This window comes from Equus quagga, chromosome 15 (genome assembly GCF_021613505.1).
Source record: "Equus quagga isolate Etosha38 chromosome 15, UCLA_HA_Equagga_1.0, whole genome shotgun sequence".
NCBI classification, from domain to species: domain Eukaryota; kingdom Metazoa; phylum Chordata; class Mammalia; order Perissodactyla; family Equidae; genus Equus; species Equus quagga.
In genome coordinates, this window is record NC_060281.1 from 22,085,707 (window position 1) to 22,105,320 (window position 19,614).

General features: G+C 51.3%; 2 protein-coding genes across 2 annotated transcripts; both read right to left on the bottom strand.

Annotated features, from left to right (window-relative positions):
• Window positions 1-56: 56 nt before the first annotated feature.
• Window positions 57-2,774, bottom strand: GNMT (glycine N-methyltransferase). Its single transcript, XM_046639927.1, has 6 exons — window positions 2,541-2,774; window positions 1,507-1,634; window positions 945-1,061; window positions 601-743; window positions 376-497; window positions 57-293 (listed from the first exon to the last, which is right to left on the bottom strand). The coding sequence occupies exons 1-6, from the start codon at window positions 2,744-2,746 to the stop codon at window positions 122-124; spliced, it is 888 nt and encodes a 295-aa protein (XP_046495883.1). The 5' UTR covers window positions 2,747-2,774; the 3' UTR covers window positions 57-121.
• Window positions 2,775-11,416: 8,642 nt separating this feature from the next.
• CNPY3 (canopy FGF signaling regulator 3) lies at window positions 11,417-18,987 on the bottom strand. The gene is made up of 6 exons (XM_046639923.1): window positions 18,714-18,987; window positions 15,186-15,309; window positions 14,401-14,497; window positions 12,826-12,948; window positions 12,471-12,588; window positions 11,417-12,127 (listed from the first exon to the last, which is right to left on the bottom strand). Exons 1-6 carry the CDS (start codon window positions 18,871-18,873, stop codon window positions 11,913-11,915), a joined length of 837 nt encoding a protein of 278 aa, XP_046495879.1. The 5' UTR covers window positions 18,874-18,987; the 3' UTR covers window positions 11,417-11,912.
• Between the last annotated feature and the right edge of the window lie 627 nt (window positions 18,988-19,614).

The following is a 19,614-nucleotide window of genomic DNA, read 5'->3' on the forward strand; positions in this document are numbered from 1 at the left end:
CCCTGGCCTGAAGCGGCAGTCAGCCCCTGCCCACACCCCCAGGATCTGCACCAGGGGCGGCCGGTCCCCACCTCCCTAGACAGCCCAGCAGTAGACAGGGTTGTGGGAGGTGAGGCCGTGCTCAGTCCGTCCTCTTGAGCACGTGGATGAAATAGCAGGGAATGTAGGCCTGGCCCGGCTTGTAAGGCTTGAAGTCACCCAGGACACTGTGCTGGCACTTGCCCCCGAAGGCTGCTTGGAGCAACTCCGTGAAGGGCGCCAGACAGTGCGGGTAGTAGGAGAGCCGGAACTTACTGCAACAGAGCCCCCAGACCACCGTGAGGGCTAGTGGCTTCAGCAACCCCCACCTCATCCCCTGCCTAGCCAAGTGGGTACCTCAAGCGAGGAGAAATGTCCTGGCCAGCCCCCGGCACCTGCACCGTGTAGTCCAGGGTCACCATGTGGGCCTTATTGTTCACTGTCAGCACTGATGTCTTGATGTCCTTGGTCATGTCACTCTATAGATGGTGATGCAGGCCATTAGCCTCTGCAACCACTGTGGGGCCTGGACCCCAGGCTCACACCTCCCACTCTGGGCCCTCCATCCCCCAGAGGCCCTACCTTATAGTAGATGTTCTTCCCTGGGGGTGCACAGCCTGTACTGAGGATGTGGTCATAGTTGCGATGATCAATGATCAGCAGGCCCCCTGACCGCACCATGCTCGCAATGTTCTTCAGTGCCAGCCGGTGCTCACTCTGGTCCCCTGAACTCCAGGCAAGGGCAGAGAGGCTGCGTCTGCTCAGGGCCCCCAGTACCATCTCCCTCCCATCTCTCCTCCCCAGGGGTGCCAGTGCCAAAGCAGAGAGGGGAAAAGCAGTCTGCTCTGGCAGGAAAGCAGACGCCCAGGGGTCTGGGGAAAGGGGTACAGCTCAAAGCAAGCCATTCCCAAGGCAACACCTCTCACCTTTGCAGTCTGGCAAGTGGGCAAAACTGTTTCCAAGGCAGATGACGGCATCAAAGCCACCCTCTGGAGGCCGGGGCACATCTTTGTCCAGAGTCATCCAGTTGGCTTCTTCGATGACTGGGGGCCAGGAAGGGAAAGAGGGATCAGGGTGGCACCATGGTACCAGCAACACCCACTTCCACCAAGAGCTGTCCTGCCTCAGTTTCACCTTCAAGACACACCGAGGGACTCCCCATCCAGAGAGGGGGAAGAGATCATTATGGACTTGGAGGGGGAAGGGAAAAGAGACGTCGAAGGAGGAGGAAGCCATGGTTGGGAAGGAGGGCTCTTATGGGTTTTTATTTGGGGGGAGGGACAAAACACTATAAACATAGTTAAAACCAGCCCCTCATAACTGATTCCTCATTCTGGTGCCTAAGCCTCCCTTTTCAGGGAAATGACCGTAATTTTGCTGTCCCCTTGAGGAAAACAAAACACCCTACCGCAGAAGCTAAAGGCGCCCAGGGCAGAGAGAACTGTGTGCATGATGGCTGGGCTGGGAGGGCCTGGCTGGACCACGTACCCCACTTGTCGAAGGCGGGCTCGTGCCGCCGGTTCCAGCGCTCTTTGAGTGCGTACTTCAGCATCTTGTCACTGGCATCCACGCTCGTCACACTGAAGCCCTCTTCCACCAGCATGATGGAGTCCACCCTGGGCAGGGCCAAGGATGAGGGGCGGGGAGGGCCAGTCAGAGGCCTGGGAAGGCAAGGAGGAGGCCCTGTGCTGGACCCTCCTGTCTCCTCAACTCTCCAGAGCCCATTCCTCTGCTTCCTCTCCACTGACCTCGAATGACCTGGCAAATCTGTTTCTTATCACCGGGTGGCAACCTTATTTTTGTTTTTTAGCACCTGTTGGGAGTCAGGCACTTTACAAACTGTGTATTAATCCTCATGGCAATCCTGTGAAGTAGATACTGTGTTACCCTACTTGAGAGAGGGGCAAACAGCTCCTGGAAGTGAGGTGAGCTATGCACAAGAGGTATATAGCATGGTGCTTTAGAGCACAGGCACCCTAACCACCCTACGTCTGTATTTCCTCTCCACTAGAGGGAGGCCCTTGACTTGTCTGAGGCGCAATTTCCACAACTGTAAATGGGCTATCACCACCCTAATCCTGGTGGGGTTTTGTGAGGATTTTTAAGATGGCTGTACCAACAGCTCGTGGCACAGCACTTGGCAGGGGCAAATGTAGACAAATGTGAGCTGTTAAGGCTGACCAAGGCCACCACACAAGGAGAAATGCTGGAGCCAGGACGCGCGCTGACATCGGTCTGGCCCCAAAGCCCGGCTCTGGCGAACTGGCCCTTCCCAGCGCGAAGTGCCCACACCTCGCTCTCATGCTGGGTCTCCTCGGCCCCCTCCTCCTGCCAGCCTCTCCCAGGCTCTTGCTCTGCCCCTTCTGCTCTGGCAGACACCCTCCCCTGGCCCTGGCAGCCCGCCCTGCCCAGCTCCGGGCTGGTGAAGGAAGCCGCTCCGACGGGCCGGCTGTGGTCCTGCGGTCCCGCCGGGGCCGAGCCGGAGCCCACTCCCCTGGGCCCCTGACCCCGCTTGGGCTCACCCGGTGCCACAGGCCACGTCGAGCACCCGCTGGCAGCCGTGCTGGCGCAGCAGCCCGAGCAGCCAGGCCTTATACTCGGCCGTGCGGCTGCGGGTGTCCCCGACATAGAGCTGCCACACGCGCGCTGCCTCCCCGTCCGCGTACTGGTCCGGGAGCCCTTCAGCCGCCACCCCCAGGGAGCGGGTCCGGTACACGCTGTCCACCATCCTGCGACGTGCCTGGGCTCCCGGCCGCCTGCTCCGCCTTTATACGATGGCCCCTCCGGAGGCCCGGCCGCCCCACCTGCCCAATGGCAGGTGAGCGCGGGGACACGCCCCTGCTGGGCTCCTGGCCCGGCGCCTGCCGCTGCCCGCGCCGCCAGGAGGACGCTGCCTCGCAATCCTGGACCAGCCCTTCTCACCGGCCTGAAGATCCAGGCCTCTAGACGATCCCATGGCCGGGAACGACTCTCCCGACCCCCTATCCACTTAGCTCAGGTCTCAGGAGGACCGGGGAGGGGCCAGGAGAGCCGGGAGCAGTGAGATTGCCCACTCCACCTCCACTCAAGCTGGAAAGAAAGGAAAGAAAACTTCACAGTCCACACAGAACTGAGGCCCAGGACTGGACCATCCCCAACGAATGAAGATATTAGCGTATCTAGAGAAAGAATGTCCGACTGAAGGAGGCCTGGTCAGCTAGGGAAGGGAGGAATGGAGACTCTCTGGGGATAATGCAGGTCTGGCCATCCAAGTCCAGGAGCAGTTCCGGACCAAGGGATCACCCCACCCACCTGCAGGCAGGTGTTCCTCTGTCCTGTAGGTGATGCATCAAGCTTTTCCCTGAGCCACCCACGGCGGAGTCTGGTCCTTCCTTCCAACTCCCCACCAACTGGTCACCCTTCTAAAGACCATCTGCTTTCCACCGAGGCACCGAGCCCACAGGGTGGGAAGTCCAGGGTCAGGGACGGGAGTGCTTGGTGTATTGTTCATTGTCACTTCATAAATTGCTCTTTTGGTTTGGTTAGTGTCCATCCACCCTTTCTCCCAAAGCAGAAGGTCTCAACCTAGGACAAAACCCTGGATTGAGGTGGATTCAGGAAGATGATGCCACCCAGCGAAGCCCAAAACAGCCAAAACAGACTTCCCCATCTGTCTTTGTTCTTCTGGCTTCAGAAAGAGGGAGTATGGAATTTAGAACAAAGGAGCCTCCCCTTACTTGTTTATTGTCTATGGAAGTTAGGAGCTGAAGCAACCCCAGAGATCATGTAATCACTCCTAACTTCCTGTTTCCAGCACATGGCCTCAGATGGACTTGTCCATGTCCGAGCAACAAAGCTTGTGCTCACGCTGACCCTGCAGATAGGTCTTTGGCGACAGACTTAGAAGGCACTGTGCTGGGGGGTGCAAGCAGGCCCAGAGTTTTCCTTTGTCAGAATATTCTGCAGGAAATCCTCTCCACCAGTCCTAGACTTTGAAAAGCATTTCATGTTAAGAGAATTATCCTCTCAGTGGTGGGCAGCAATCTGGTGCTATGTCCTTGCATCGAGGCATAATATGCAACCACTTCTCTCTATGGGGTGGACTGTTTTTAAGTATGAGGGCACCAAGAAAATTAGTTCCTTCCTTGGGTAGGAAAATGCATTCTTTACTTGAAATAAACTTGATATTTATTTTACCCTAAATCAGGAGGAAAGTAATTAATTGTTTGGCTATAAATTGATGAGCTGATGGTTAAATTGTTAATTAAGAATTTGGTCATATAAGAAATGAAATTTTAAGGAAAAATAGACCTATGAAATTATTTACTTTAGTGATTTTGGAGTTCTGAAATGCACTTAAGAAATCTGAAGAAAAATGAAGGATGATGTTAAATTGGAATAGCTACCAAAATGATGGGGAAATGATTTATTTTATTGGCTGGACATAAAATAGTTGAAAAGTTAAGTGGCTGGCCTGGGGCAATTTATTATTTTTTCCCTTACTATTGCTTTCTTTTTCATTTACTTTTGCCTCTTAACTCTCTCTGAATACTTTTTTTTTTTTTTTTGAGGAAGATTAGCTCTGAGCTAACATCTGCCGCTAATCCTCTCTTTTTGCTGAGGAAAGCTGGCCCTGAGCTAACATCAGTGCCCATCTTCCTCTACTTTATATGTGGGATGCCTGGCACAGCATGGGTTGCCAAGCCATGTCTGCACCCGGGATCCGAACCAGCGAACCCTGGGCCGCCAAAGCAGGACGTGCGCACTTAACTGTTGCACCACCAGGCCAGCCCCATGAATACATCTTTTTTTAAAATTTATTTTTATTTAAATTCATTTAATTTAATTTTATTTAAATATTTGGTTTTATTTAAATATTGATACTTATGATTTTTGAGAAACATAAAATTTTACCCACAGAACCGTAATATGATCTTTTAAAAAAATATGAATGCCACTGGTAAATTTAGATTAGAAAAATTATAGGTTGTGAGTATCTTCTAAATATCCTTTCCAGGGGCTGGCCCCATGGCTGAGTAGTTAAGTTCATGTACTCCGCTTCAGCAGCCCAGGGTTTTGCTGGTTTGGATCCTGGGTGCGGACCTAGCACTGCTCATCAAGCCACACTGAGGCGGCGTCCCATACGCCACAACTAGAAGGACCCACAACTAAAATATACAACTATGTACTGGGGGGCTTTGGGGAGAAGAAGGAAAAAAAATAATAAATAAAATCTTTACTTTCCATTTCAAAGACAAGATTTTTGTTCTGAAGTTAATAATTATGTGATTTCTTTCTCATCCAGAGGCGTTAAAAAAAATGTCAAGATCATAGTGCACGTGAAATTTCATGGACCTTTGTTTCTCTTTTACTTTTTCCTTTTAACTATCAAAAGCATATTTTCTTCTCTTGACCATAAATGATTTGGCCTTAAGCACCTTTTCGATGGCTATGCCGAGTAGCTGTGCTGCAACATGTTTAAGCATCCCCCAAGTTCTGGACATCTAAAGTGCACCCACAATTAAGAGTGAGCATGTGCATGATTATGATCAAATCGTTTTCCAAATGGAAAGTTTCTATTAATTGATACTGTCACCCAAAACAAATGTTTGTTTCAACTCTTCTCTACACGAAGATGTTATTTATTGACATTTCATTGGGTAGAAAATCATATCTAATTGCTGTAATCATCTTTAATTACTACCAAAATGTACCAATAATTGCAGTCCTTCATCTCTGAACTGTTTGCCCGTGTCCTCTGCTCAGTGACATATATTGAAACTGCCTTTTGTTTTACTTGATTAGTCCCTGTGAATTTTAGATCACTCAAATCTGAGGCCCTGGGTGATGGAAGAGGTCACAGAATATAAATCAATCTACAGTTTGACTTAATTGAAAATAAGAATAGGTGATTTTTTTTTTTTAAGATTGGCACCTGAGCTAACATCTGTTGCCAATTTGTTTTTCTTTTTCTTTTCTTCTTCTTCTTCTCCCCAAAGCACCCCCCCCCCCCCCCCCCCCCCCCGCCCCCAGTACATGGTTGTGTATTCTAGTTGTAGGTCCTTCCATGTCTTCTATGTGGGACGCTGCCTCAGCATGCCTTGATGAGCAGTGCCACGTCCATGTGCAGAATCTGAAGAGGCGAAACCCTGGGCAGCTGAAGCAGAGCGTGCGAGCTTAACGTCTCAGCCACGGGGCTGGCCCTAGAACAGGTGATTTTTTTTTAAAGAAGCTCTTTTAATTTCAAAATACATACAAGATTTGTGTTTTACAGTTTTGTATTCAATTTTTCTTGTTGTTGAGGTTATGATAGTTTACAATGTTGTGAAATTTCAGTTGTACCTTATTTGTCAGTCATGTTATAGGCACACCACTTCACCCTTTGTGCCCACCCCACACCCCGCTTTCCTCTGGTAACCACTAATCTATTCTCTTTGTCCATGTGTTTCCTAATCTTCTACATATGAGTGGAGTCATGCAGAGTTTGTCTTTCTCTATCTGGCTTATTTTGCTTAACATAATACCTTCAAGCTCCATCCATGTTGTTGTGAATGGGATGATTTTATCCAGAATAGGTGATATTTTTAATATGCAACACTTATTATTTGGAATTGGCTGAAAAGACTAAATTCTTCATCCCCAAATGTATGTGTTTGCAAAAAGACTTCCGCATTAGAATATGGCTGCACCTGGACAAACTTCAAGGACATTCCTATTTGAGGACACAGGAAAATTCTAGAATTGTGAATTATGTATATACAGCAACTGCAAATGGAAGATCTCCTGGCTGTTTTTGTTTTGATTCAGAACAGGCAGAAATTCATTTTTCAGAGGCTAGATGCCAATTTCCAAACTCCAGTCCAAGCTGCTGAAAACAACTGCTCTGCTGACGGTGTCTCCGCAGATTGAACAATGGGACACTATGGGAGGGGTGGGAGCCCCCCACCCGCGTGGACTCTGCTAGCAGATTTATCACAATGGATCCCTTTTTGGATCCTTTAACATACCACATAAGACTCAATCTGCTTTAATAAAGTCCCTTTAAGTGAGTGTTAAATTGGTTCCTATATCAGTGGGTGGTAACGATAATTAATGGTGGCTACATTACTATTAAGCTAAGTGCACCTATGAGAATTCCACCAACATGTAAGGAGAGGTTCCCTTTGACCATTTCACACTTTGTTAAAAGCAGTTTTAAGGTATGCTAACTTCCGATAAGAGCTGGTCAGTATATGATCTGCTCACTGAGCTGTCTTCCTATGTAAAAATGATATGCTATCTGAGCCCTGGTAACAGGCTAAACATTGCTCATTGAAACAGGTGACTTAGTACATGCCATCATCACATCCTTTTTTGTTTTTTTTTTGAGGAAGATTAGCCCTGAACTAACATCTGCTGCCAATCCTCCTCTTTTTTGCTGAGGAAGACTGGCCCTGAGCTAACACCCGTGCCCATCTTCCTCTACTTTATATGTGGGACGCCTACCACAGCATGGCCTGCCAAGCGGTGCCATGTCCACACCCGGGATCCAACCCAATGAATCCCGGGCCACTGAAGCAGAACGTTTGAACTTAACCACTGCACCACGGGCTGGCCCCACCATCATATCTTGATGAGATGAGGAGTAAAATACCAAGACCACTTTGGTGAGTAATTCCTAACAAAATAGCATCTGGCTTTTTGAGTATATTTTTTGTTTTGTTTTCTTTTTGGCAGAGAATTTTTTATATTTTAGGGAGGTTTGGTGGTGATAGCTCCAGCACCCCTGGAGCTGGTGGTGGCATCAGCCTGTTTCTCTCCCTTCTCAATGAATCACAATCATTTTAATGGATGTTTAAATTCTGTTGGCTTCTACAACTTTCATAAATGGAGAGTACAATTTTAAAGAAAGAATGAATAAAATTGGATTCCTCTTAACGAAGTTGTAAAGAGAAGCCAGCCATTGAGGGCAGCATAAGAGTTAAGCTGGCTTTAAGCTATATGCAACTGTAAACTTTGAAAAGGGAGAAAGAGGGGCCAGCCCCGTGGCCAACTGGTTAAGTTCACGCGCTGTGCTTCGGCGGCCCAGGGTTTCACTGGTTCGGATCCTGGGTGCAGACATGGCACCGCTCATCAGGCCATGCTGAGGCAGCGTCCCACATGCCACAACTAGAAGGACCCAGAACTAAAACATACAACTATGTACTGGGGGGATTTGGGGAGAAAAAGCAGGGGGAAAAAAGAAGATTGGCAACAGTTGTTAGCTCAGGTGCCAATCTTAAAAAAAACAAAAGGAAGAGAAGAAAAGGGAGAAAGACTAGAATGGTAACTCACTCCTAATTGCATTCCCAACATTAAACTCTGATGACATAAATAGACCAATGGACAGCAGCTGGCCTGTCTTCTAGAAGAGAGAGCTGTGTAAGGGGAAGATGGTGTCCAACCCAACAAGCTGTAGCTGCAGGGTACAGTGGCATTCTGGCTATGCCCCAGAGCACTGAAGCCATTCTACCTGGGCTCATCACCTGGTTGGGCCACTTACTAAATGTGTGACCTTGGGCAAGTTTTTTAACCTTCCTGTGCTTCATTCAACTGATGTTTATTGAGCAGCTACTCTGCCAGGCACTGTACTAAATTCTGGGGATACAACACTGAACAAAATAGATGAAAATCCCTGTTGTTTTGAGTATGTGTGTGTGTGTGTGTGGGGGGGGTGTCTGGGGGGATAGTAGTAATGTTTCATGATCTGGGTGCTGCTGATGGATATTCAGTTTGTAAAAATTCATTGTGCTGGGGGCCAGCCCTGTGGCCTAGTGGTTGAGTGCAGCATGCTGCGCTTCTGCAGCCTGGGTTTGGTTCCCAGGTGCAGACCTACACACTGTCAGCAGCCATGCTGTGGTGGCAACCCACATACAAAATAGAGGCAGACTGGCAACAGATATTAGCACAGGGCGAAACTTCCCCCCAAAACAATACATTTCACTGTACATTTATGTGCATGTTTCTGAACGTGTATTTTACTTTAATAAAGTTTTTAAAAATCCATGGCCTTGTGGAGGTCACAGCTGCATTAAATGAGTTAATTATGTAAAGCATGTAGAGCTGTGCTTGCCACGTAGTAAGCACTCGAAAAATAGTGGCTACTCTTATTACTCCAGTGAAAACTCTTTACAAACTAGGCCATCAGGGGATGTTCAAGAGATTCAGCTGGCTCTGCCACTAGGATTAGTAGAGTCCTTCCATAGACAGTTAGGCATGGACCATGCATCTGTCGTGAAGAATGTGGGTTTTTCTTTCAAGGTCAAAAAATAAGAGGAATTTTGTTCATGCTTGTGAACTAAAGCAATGCAGGGCTGCTGGGAACATTTGGAAAAACCTGGGAAGCTGGATCCTGCCTTCTGCCTTGCATAGGTTGGGCACCGGGAGAGGCTGTCTGCTGCTGCAGGTGGGTGGGCAGAGGGCTAACAGTGTGCCACAGGCCTGGCCCTTGGGGGGCAGGGGGAGGGAAAGGCCGCTCATCATGCAGCAGCCACAGGTCAAAGAGCAAAGCAGTCAGAGTGCTGTGCCCTCTGGTCTAGGCCTGGGCCTGGGATTGGGCCCCAGCGCCAACACCCCAGTAAGGGGATAGGTCTTTACCTCATCCTACTCTAAGGACAATGAGCTCTGGGGACAGACATAAGCCAGGTACTGAAGTCCTGTGGTAACATGAGTGACAGCATGGGGGATGGTGGGTAATCAGAGACTGGCCACCAAATCCTAGATAGTCCAGGGGGCTGCAAGCGGTTCCCCAGCCCTGGGTTCCAGCCCCTGAACAAAATCCAGGATGGGACCTGAGCCCAGCCTGGAATCTCACTGCCCACGGCCCCTTCAAGAGGGGGCAGTATCCGTCCTGGAGATGGGGAGGTGGGGGCTAGACCAAAAAGCATCATCCTTCAAGGACCTGTTCCAAGCCTCACAGGCTGGAGGAAAAAGCTTCCAGTTTGCTCCCCTCTCCACGGCCGTGGCTGCCCCAACTTGGGGGAGGGGAAGAGGGGCTTGGCCCAGGCTATGAAGGTGCCCCTCAGCCCCAGTTCAGGCCCTGGAGCCTCTTTTTTTTTTAAGATTTATTTTTCCTTTTTCTCCGCAAAGTCCCCCGATACATAGTTGTATATTTTTAGTTGTGGGTCCTTCTAGTTGTGGCATGTGGGACGCCACTTCAGCATGGCCTGATGAGTGGTGTCATGTCTGCTCCCAGGATTTGAACCAGTGAAACGCTGGGACGCTGAAGCAGAGCACGTGAACTTAACCACTTGGCCACAGGGCCGGCCCCCAGGCCCTGGAGCCTCTTTAGCAGAAGCTAGAGTCTGGGGCACTTGGCAGCGCATCCCCTCCCACCCACTGGGCCAGCCCAGAAGTGTGAAGGGGTCTCAGTGTGGGTGCTCACAGGGACCTGGTGGGACCTTCCACCATTCTCCTCTTCCAAGCAGCAGTAGCTGCTTCCTATTTTCCTTTTAAAAGAGGCTTATTGGTGGGGGTGGGTTAAGGCCAAGAAACCAAGCCAGTTCACCATGAATCACAGTGCCAGGTGTTGGGGGAAGGGGCCCTGGCAGCTGCGGGGCAGTGGAAATACAATGGACTTGAGTCAAAACCAGAGTCTGAGTGCCAGGACTTCGGGCATGTCACTTGACGTTAGCCTCAGTTTCCTCTCCCACGAAGTGGGGCTAACAGCACCCACCCCACAAGTGTGTTGTAAGGTTAAAAGCACTGTGAATACATGCAGTTGTCACCATTGCTATTGACTGCCCTTATCTCTGCCCTCAGGACAGAATGGGCGGGGCCTGAGCCTCCCACCCCTTCTCCCCAGAGGCCGGTCTTCCTGTTCCTTCCCTGCTCCCAGGGAACATGCCGTAACCAGCTGTTGTTGGGGGACTGGGGTGTCCTCCCCTCTGGACTCCAGGCACAACAGCTACGAAGAGCAGAGGGATCAGCTGTGGTCATCAGGGAACAAGGTTCAAGACCAACAGGCAAGGCCGGATGGAGGCGGGAGGGAGGGGTGAGGGGTGGGAGCAGGTGAGGTCACCAGTAAACGTTTTACACAACAAATGACAAGGCCTTGAGGGAGAGAGGGGAGGCAGGAGGGAGGGAGGGAATGAGGGCAGCTGGGTGCCCAGGCACAAGTGAGGCCCCTCCCAGCCTGGGGAGCTCAAGGGGACCAAGGCCAGTGAAGGGCAGGGCCAGAGCACTGCGCCGGGCCTCACGCCATGCCCAGACCCACCCCTCATCCCAAAAGTACACAGGCCCTCCCTGCACACGCGGTTCCCCACAGTTGGAAGGTCCAGCCTCAAAAATGGGAGGAGGAGAACCACCTCCGCACCCTCAGCCCAGACACTAGAAGGTAAGCAGCAGGGAAGAGCAACAAGGAGCTCCAGGCCCTTCTGAGGAGCTGAAGGGGACTCAGAAATCGGAACAAAAAAGACCAAAAGGTTTTTACTCTGTGAGCCCTGGGGAGGGCCGGGCAGAGCACAAGGTGTCCACAGGAGGGGGTGAGCAGAGAGGAGGAGTTGGGGCCTGCAATCTTGCTTCCCTGTAGGGGAGGAGTGAGGGGAGGTGAAGGCCAGGTGTGACCTCTGCAGGGCTCCGGAAGGCTCCAGTCCTGGGGTCCAGCTCGACACCTGCCCCTCCTGCGTTCACACCAGCACCCTTGGCAGGCCTGCAATCGCACGGCCTGCCTGAAGCCTGGGTCAGGAGAGAAACGCTCAGCAGAGGGAAAAGGCCAGCGCGTGCTGATGGCAGCCCATCTGAGTTCTTCCCAGCTCGTGTCTGTCCCCGTGAGGAAGAGGGCACAGCTGAGGCAGGGAGGCCCCAAGGCCAGGAGAGCTGTCTCTGCCTGCTGGCGCCATGCCCCAGCTCTTCAGCTGCCCGGTCACGGCTCTTGGTACAGGGGCACTGGGTTAGGCTCAGAGCTCATCAGGGGGGCTGTGTGTGAGCGGGGATGCCTTCTGGATGCCCTCATCCTCCTCGGGGCTGGGGTCTCCCTCGAGGTCCCCCAGCTCCTTCCTCTGTTTGCTGCCACTGCCCGAAGCCTTGGTCCTGCTGCTCTTCTTCTTGGACTTCTTCCCTCCCAGGGCGGCTGTGTCCCCCTTCTTGCCAGACCACTGCTCTGCCAGGCAACCTGGGGTGAGGAAGAGAGAGACCCTTAACAGACTGGATTGCTAGGTGAGGAGCACTGATTAGGGGGCCACTGGAAGTGGCGGCTGAGGTCACCATCCCTACCTCCCGCCTCACTGCGGCCCAGGCCCCTCTGGGGCAGCCGAATTGTCGCAGGTTATTCTGCACCTGGTTTCAGTGCCTCTTCCCCCCACCCCGTCCCATCAAGCTCCCTGTGGGCAGAGATGCTATGATGACCCCTATTCCTTATTTCTTTTCCATCCTTTCCCTACCCACCTCCCCTGAGGGGGAGCAAGCAATAAAATCGAGGGCCGACCCACCCTGCCTTCTCCCTGCCTCAGACTCACTGGTGTCCTTGCCCTTCAGCACGTGGTTGGCGCAGAGGAACTGAGTGAGGTCCTCCTCCTGGTGGTTCCTGTACCAGTCCTCGATCACCTCCTCAAACTCTTCCACCAGCACGTCGCACTATTAATCACAACACCTGGCGTTGGCAAAGCCCCCACGCTGACTCGCTCCTGGCAGAGCTCCGCGGAGCCTCACGACCCACAGCAGGGGCTGTGATTCTCCTGAGGAAACTGAAGCCAGAGAGGCGAAGCACTTGACCAACGTCCCCCAACTCTTGGTGGGCTTCCACAGCTGCAGCCCCGATCCCCACCCAGCCCTGTGGGCCACAGCAGCCTCTGAGAGCTACAAGGCCTGTACCTGCTTTTTGAGGTCGGCCACCTCTGCAGAGGTCTCGTTCCACAGCTCGTAGGGGATGTCCATCACCACCTTGACCCCTTTGTGTACGAGGTTGTGCAGCGTCTCAAAGGTCTCTGACATGCCCTGGAAGAAGCGACCAGACATGAGGCGCAGAGACACTGCCCTACCTCCCACCCTCCTCTCCTGGTGGTGCGGGGGGCCCAAGCACCCAGCTCTAAGTCAGGACCCTCGAGGGCTCTTCACACTTGACCTCACCTTCCTCTCCCCTTTTAGGCCTGCTTCCCATAACCCCTACAAACACACACACACACCCCCCCTGTCCTGCCTCTCCACACCTCCTCCTTTCGAAAAGGTCTGCTCTTGCCCTCAGATCCTTTGAACGTACAGTTGTTTTCCAGGAAATAAGTTTGTCTTGGCTCTCTCCCCTCAAGGGGCTAGGCCCACTCCCTGTTTCGGGTTCTTTCTAGGGCTTGTGTCTTTCCTCGGTGGGAGGAGGGCACAGGTGAGGCGGGGAGGACTCTGTTCAGTAAAAAATATTTCTGTCAGCTAACCTAGGTATTCTCCCTAGAGACAACATAGCATCTACTTCCTCTATCTTTTCAGAGATAATGAACACAAATACAAGCAGAGATCCATACAAATATATCCCCCTCCGCCGCTTTCTATGTTAGCAGTAGTATGTTTCATGTACGCTGTTCTGCGCCTTGCCTTTTGTACTCACTAGACCTGGGAGATAACTCTAGTTCAGTCTGTAAAGAGCTACCACATTCTGCTTTACCGTTGCAGAGCAGTCCACTGAATGGCCAGATCCATTTATTTAACCACCCCCTACTGGCCAATGGTTAGGTTGTTTCCAACTTTTTTGCTACAGAAAATAATGTTAAACACTTTTACATTAAGGCAAACATGGATATATTACCAAGTAGAGGACAAAATTCATACAAATTAGAAAAATAAAACCTAAGACTTCTGCTGCTTGAGACTATCCCTCTAGGGTTTGCAGGGGTTTCTGACTGATCTTTGTTAGAAGGTACTTAGGTGCACCAATGTGGGAGACAACCGTCTTAAAATGTGCCAGGCCCTGAAGATGTAGAGACCAAGAAATATGGGCCTTGTTGTCAGCAGCTCATTCTCCAGGGAGAGAAGAGAAGCATTTATGCACATAGTAGGTGCCTTAAAGGTCACATAGGCAGCCTGAGGGAGGTCCAGGGCCCTGTGGGCCGAGAGGAAAGACAGGGCAATCTGTCTCTAAGCCTGGCCAGTTTGTATCTCCTGAGTTCTTCCTGCACAGTGCTTAGGCCTCCACGGGGACTGCCAGCCTGCAGCATTTCTGTCTCAGGCTGAGGCAGAACCCTGATGGGCAGGCCCAGGCCATTAGGAATGTGCCGACTGCCACGGAAAAGTCAGGCCACTCAGGAGGGGAGGAGTGCAAACAGCAATCAATGAAGCATGGGATGAGGCCAAGGAAGGAAGCTCCCAAGGCACTGATCTTCCAATGACACCCATATCAGCAGACACACTTAGATGCATGCAGGCCTGGCCCCAGCGGGGATGAAGGACAAGCACAAATCCAACCTTGGCAAAGCGGTTGCTGCCGGTCCTCTCCTTGTGCAGGCTGTAGTCCAGGAGCCTCTTGCAAATGGTCTCAGTGACTTCGATTAACCGCAAGTCCCTGCCGAGACAGCAGCACAAGAGGGACTGAGTTCCCCTCCTCGCCCCAGAGGATCAGCGGTCCGTCCCTCCAGCCCTGCTACCCCAGCACCTGCGCATCTCACCAACGGGAGGTCAGAGCTGGAAGGAAGATAGGTCATCTGGTCTGGGGGCTCTGAGATGCTGGAACACAGACCAGAGAGACAAAATTTTAACAGCTCTATGGGAAGGAATTTTTTCATAAAGCTAAAGGATTCGGTATTCAGATATTTTTTATAAAGCAAAATGAATTAAATTTTGATGTTAAAATATCATTTCATTTTGAAAGGATGATCATTGCTGATGGAGGTATTTGTTGGTTTATTTGTAATGTTTATACCTGGCCAAATTAAAAGCTGGTAATCCTATGTTATTTGTACTTTTTAAAATTGCAAATCCAAGAGTCTGGGAATCACTGATGAGGTCCAAGAGTCTTGCTTTTACAGATGAGGAATCTGAAGCCCAGGGAGTTCAGGGATGTCTGAAGGGGTTAAGGGATTTCTACCCCCACACTATTAGCTGGGGGTAGAAGTAGTGGGCTAACTTAGTTCTCAGTTAGAGCTGCCTCCCTTTGGTGGTTTTGCCTAGCTGGAAGGGAGAAGGGAACTCCAAGCCACTGAAGCTCTAAGGAACAAAGCAGGCCAGGCCAGTGGGTCCCCCCATTCACTCACGACTTGGTGTACTTGACTCCGGAGGCCTTCCGGTCCAGGATGCCATAGCCAGTGTCAATCACCTCCTTGGTCTTGCCAGTCTCCTCGAAGGCTGACTTCAGCTCCACGGCGACATATTTACACACTGGGGGAGGGAGACACAGCACAGCCTACTGAGTACATGTGAGTCTTCGACGGGAGCCAGCTCCCAGCAAAACAGACTCAAGTGGCCACCTCTCCCAGACTGCGTCAACGCTCTGGGCGGGGAAGGAGGTAGCACCAGACCACCAAATGGAGTCCACTGGGTGAAACCTGGCTCCAAGATCCACTGTCCCATGTCCACTCCTAGCCCTCATCCTACTCACGTCATTTCTCTCAGCTCCCAGCAATCATTTTTCTTTTAAAATTTTCAAACATAAAAAAGCTGAAAGAGTACCATGAATAAGTATATACCTTCTGCCCGTATTCAACAGCTGCTAATAATTTACCACAATCTCTCTCCAAGGCACAAAATAATGTGACAATAATCTACCTCAACAATATATACACTGTTTTTGCTAAGCCACTTTGAAAGTTGCAGACATCATGACCTTTCACCCCTAAATATGTCATCATGCATCTTGTGAGAACAAGGACCTTCTCCTACCTAAACACAAAATAATTATGATACTCGGAAAATGAACAATAATTCCAATATCATCTAATACTCGGTCCATATTCAGATTTCCCCAATTGTCCCCAAAACGTCCTTTACGACTGTTTTATTACTTGGTTTCATATGTTGTTCCAACACCAGCTCTCTATTCCTACCAAGTTAATTTGCTCCATTCCCTCCAGAGGCCTTGTTTCTGCTGTTTCTGTTCATTTATTTTCTCATTTCCTCTTACACTTCCTCTAAGAGTTACTGAGCGACTCCTGTGTGTCAGGTACTGCCTGGGGACACAGAGATGAAAACAAGGTCCCTCCCTTCCAGACACTCAGTCTAATGGAGCAGAAAGAAGTATAAACAAATAATTGCCACTGCATAAGGATGCTACCACTGAAAGCGTGAAGTACCTGAGACCTCGGGAAAGTGCTTAAGGTTCTCTAGGGGCTGTGGGGCTCTTCTGCCCATTCTCCCAATCTCATCTTAAAAGCCTCCTCCCCCAGGAAGCCCTCTGGACTAATCCCACCTGCTCTTGATTTCACTCCTGGACTCTGCAGGATCCAGGCTCTCACTAAAAGCCTTCGGTCACCTCATGTGTCTCTCCAATTAGACTCCAAGGATACCCGAAATGAGTATCATGTACTGGAATTTTCCTGCCTTCTTCTAGGCTGGGACTGTGTATGTGTTGGATAGTTGATATATTGCTGAGAGAGACTGTGTTCGTGGGTGAACAGCTTCCAGTGCCTCTGAGTGGAATATGGTCTGCAGGCTAGATGCCATCAGCATCGTTACAACATTCAGTAGAGTTTGGTAGAAAATCAATTTACCACCAAAACAAATACATCCCCTGGAGGCTTGCTTGGTGAAATTCTGTAACATATACATTAATGGATGGCTTGGAGAACTTGGAACACAACAATTCCAAAATATAAGCTGGTGATCTCAGATCTGCAATGAATTGAGGGTGCCTCACCTCCCTGGCTCTCCATCCAAAACCGTCTGGGCTCCCCCCCACCCTTTTGTCCTGTACGCTGTACAAGCTCAGCATTTTTCTGGCTCCTTTGCCCCCTTCTCCCATGCCCTCAATATGTAGTGTTCCAGGCCTGGGGGGTTGGAACCTATCAACCCATCTCATACCCATCAACTACAACCTTGCTTCCCAACTCTTGCAAACCCTACCTCTTCAAGAGCCCCTCTGGGGATCCTACCCAGAACCAGACTTGGAGGAGACTCATGGCACAGACCCCAGACCCTCGTGGGCACCCACCCACTCTTTTTCAGGGCAGGTTCTCCTTCCTCTGTGCCAAGGTCTGTACCACTCAGGCTACTGAGCCAGGAGGCAGGCTTTGCGAGCCCGACATGGTCAGCATTTAATAACAAAGGTATAACAAGGATAAAGTGAATACATTAGTAAGAGGACCCTAGCGGTTTGAGTTTGCCAAGCCATCCTGTGACTGAAAATCCCTTTTAAATTAATCTTTATCAATAACCTACAAAATGAGGTTGGATGAGACTGATCTCTAAGATCCTTACTGGTTGTATGCTTCTATGAGTGGATGCCTCCTAAGGAAAAGAAATGTGAGCTTCTTAGGTTATGAGAATAATAAGAGGAACACCAGGGGCTCTTTGGTACCAGAATGAAATAGAAAACGAAGAGAAGAGGAAGTGAAACCCCCAAAGGATATGGGTAAGGACCAGTGGAGGGGAGAAAGGAAAGCACCATAACCCGACTGTCTACTTGAGGAGTACAGGCAAAGGTGCAGGCTGGAACCCACGCTGGGAGCCCAAGCAGTCGGTCGCTCATCTCTAAAGCATCTCACCTTTAATCTCTTACAGGGAAGGATTATGTGTCCTAAACCTCCCCACCCCCACTTTCCAGCGCTCAGGGAACATCTGGCCTGCTGAGAGCTTTGAATTGGGATGAAATATATTTATCGCCAACTTTCTGGGGGGCCTGGGGCTAGGAAGGTGGGAAGGAAGGAGTGGCTGTAAAGGGCTAAGGAGAAACCGAGGAATGGAGGGGAGGAAGGAGAGGCAGACCCTTCACAGTCCTGGATCACTGGTTTGTCTGCTGACACTCCCCTCAAAGTTCCACACCTCCACTCCTACATCTTTGGGATTTGCTCTTTCTCCATATTCCTAAAATCTCCCTCCCTCAGGCTCTATCCTTCTCCCACAGTGGCCCCTTAGACCTCAGACCCTCGTCCTTCCTCTACACACACCCACAGGCCCCTGTTTATGCATATTTACTCGAAAAACATCTCCTGGGCACCTACCAGGCCCTGCGTGAATAAATATTTGAGATAAGGTCCCTGCCCTCAGGAGCCCACAGCTAGCGCGGGAGACAGCCACTTACACAAACGAGGTTGCAGTGAGGGCACAAAGGGGAGAGTCTCAGGGTCTCCTTCCCCCAAGACCAGTCACACGGATCGTTTCAGTTCCTCAAACGTTTCCTTCGCTTCTCCGCTTGCAGGCCGCTGCCTATGTGGTTCCCTGAGCGGGACCCTCTCTTTTCTCTTCTCTTCACCCGGCTAACTCCTAACCACCCTCTGGGCTTCTTGTACGAAGCCTTTCCGGACTTCCCTCTACACACAGCCTTTCTCCCATCTCTAAGATAGATGAGGTGCTCCTCACCGGGTCCCCAAAGCCCTGTACTTCCTCTATCACGGCATCTACTATCCTGGATAACTGCTTCTTTTTAACGATTTGTAAGCTCCAGATGCACCGAGACCTGCTCTCTCGCCCGCTCCTGGGTCCCCAGCGTCCGGCACGGTGCCAGGCACACAGTAGTTTCAATGAACGAAGAGACTCTCGCTCAGAAGCCCAGGACCTTCCATCCCCCTGACCCTTCTCCGCAAGCCCCGCCCGCCGGCAGATACTCCCCGCGGGCCCCGCCCCCTCACCTTCGCATTTGCTGGGCAGTCGAACCCAGTCGGTCTCCTCGGCCTGGGCCTGCCTCGGGCCCAGGTCCGGCGCGGGCAGCAGCAGCAGCAGCAGGGGGAGAAGCAGGACACAGCGGGGCCCAGGCCCGGGCCGGGGAGCGGGCTCAGCCAACGGCTCCATGGCCCAGCCGGACCCAACCCGAGCGGACCAGGCTGCGCTCCCTCCCGCGGCGCGCGCTGGGCAGCTTCCCGGAGCCGCTTCCGGGACTGCACACGTGCCTCGGCGTAACCGGAGCAACCGCGAGCCCCTCGCGCGCTCGCTCCGCGGCCCGCCCCCGGAGCCGACGGGGGCCCGCGGACGGCGCAGCCAATGGGCTTTTCGGGGCTTGTCCTTTAGCGAATGGGAGGCCGAGCTTTTTTCGGCCTCAGCCAATGAGAGGGCGGATGGTGTCCTCAGCGACCTATGGCAACATCTTTTCCCACCCCCTAACGGTGGCTCTGGGCGGGGCTGGAGGACCAGGACAAGAGGGAGGGAAGCAGCTGACAGGGCCTGAGTGGGACGTGGTCCTGCACGCTGGTCCTGGAAGATGTGCGAGAGGCCGTCTTCACTGTCTTCTCCGCCTCCTTGCACGTCGTTTCCCTCCTGGAGTCATAATGCATCAAGCTCTTACTGAGCACCTGTTTTTTAATTTTATTATTATTACTTTTTTGGTTATTGTTATTGTTCTAACTACCAGTCACTCTAATAGGCACTGTGGGTGAGACCAGGACGACTCAAACAGTCCCCAGCCTTCAAACTTAGTGCCAGTAACCCTAGATTTTTCCCAGTGAGAACTAGAACAAACCATTTCCTCTCTGAGCCTCAGTGTCTGTCTGTATGATCACTTTGTGATCCTCCCAGCTGCTATTCGAGGTTTGCCTG

Bases quoted from the DNA above. Each gene is read 5' to 3' on its own strand.
- GNMT (XM_046639927.1), bottom strand. From the start codon at position 2,746: ATGGTGGACAGCGTGTACCGGACCCGCTCCCTGGGGGTGGCGGCTGAA. The intron at 498-600 runs GTAGGGCCTCTG...CACCATCTATAG, and splicing joins GGAAGAACATCTACTATAAG to AGTGACATGACCAAGGACAT. The intron at 294-375 runs GTACCCACTTGG...GCTCTGTTGCAG, and splicing joins GACATTTCTCCTCGCTTGAG to TAAGTTCCGGCTCTCCTACT.
- CNPY3 (XM_046639923.1), bottom strand. From the start codon at position 18,873: ATGGAGCCGTTGGCTGAGCCCGCTCCCCGGCCCGGGCCTGGGCCCCGC. The intron at 15,310-18,713 runs GTGAGGGGGCGG...TCCCTCCCCCAG, and splicing joins ACTGCCCAGCAAATGCGAAG to TGTGTAAATATGTCGCCGTG. The intron at 14,498-15,185 runs GTGAGTGAATGG...CTGTCTCGGCAG, and splicing joins GGAGTCAAGTACACCAAGTC to GGACTTGCGGTTAATCGAAG.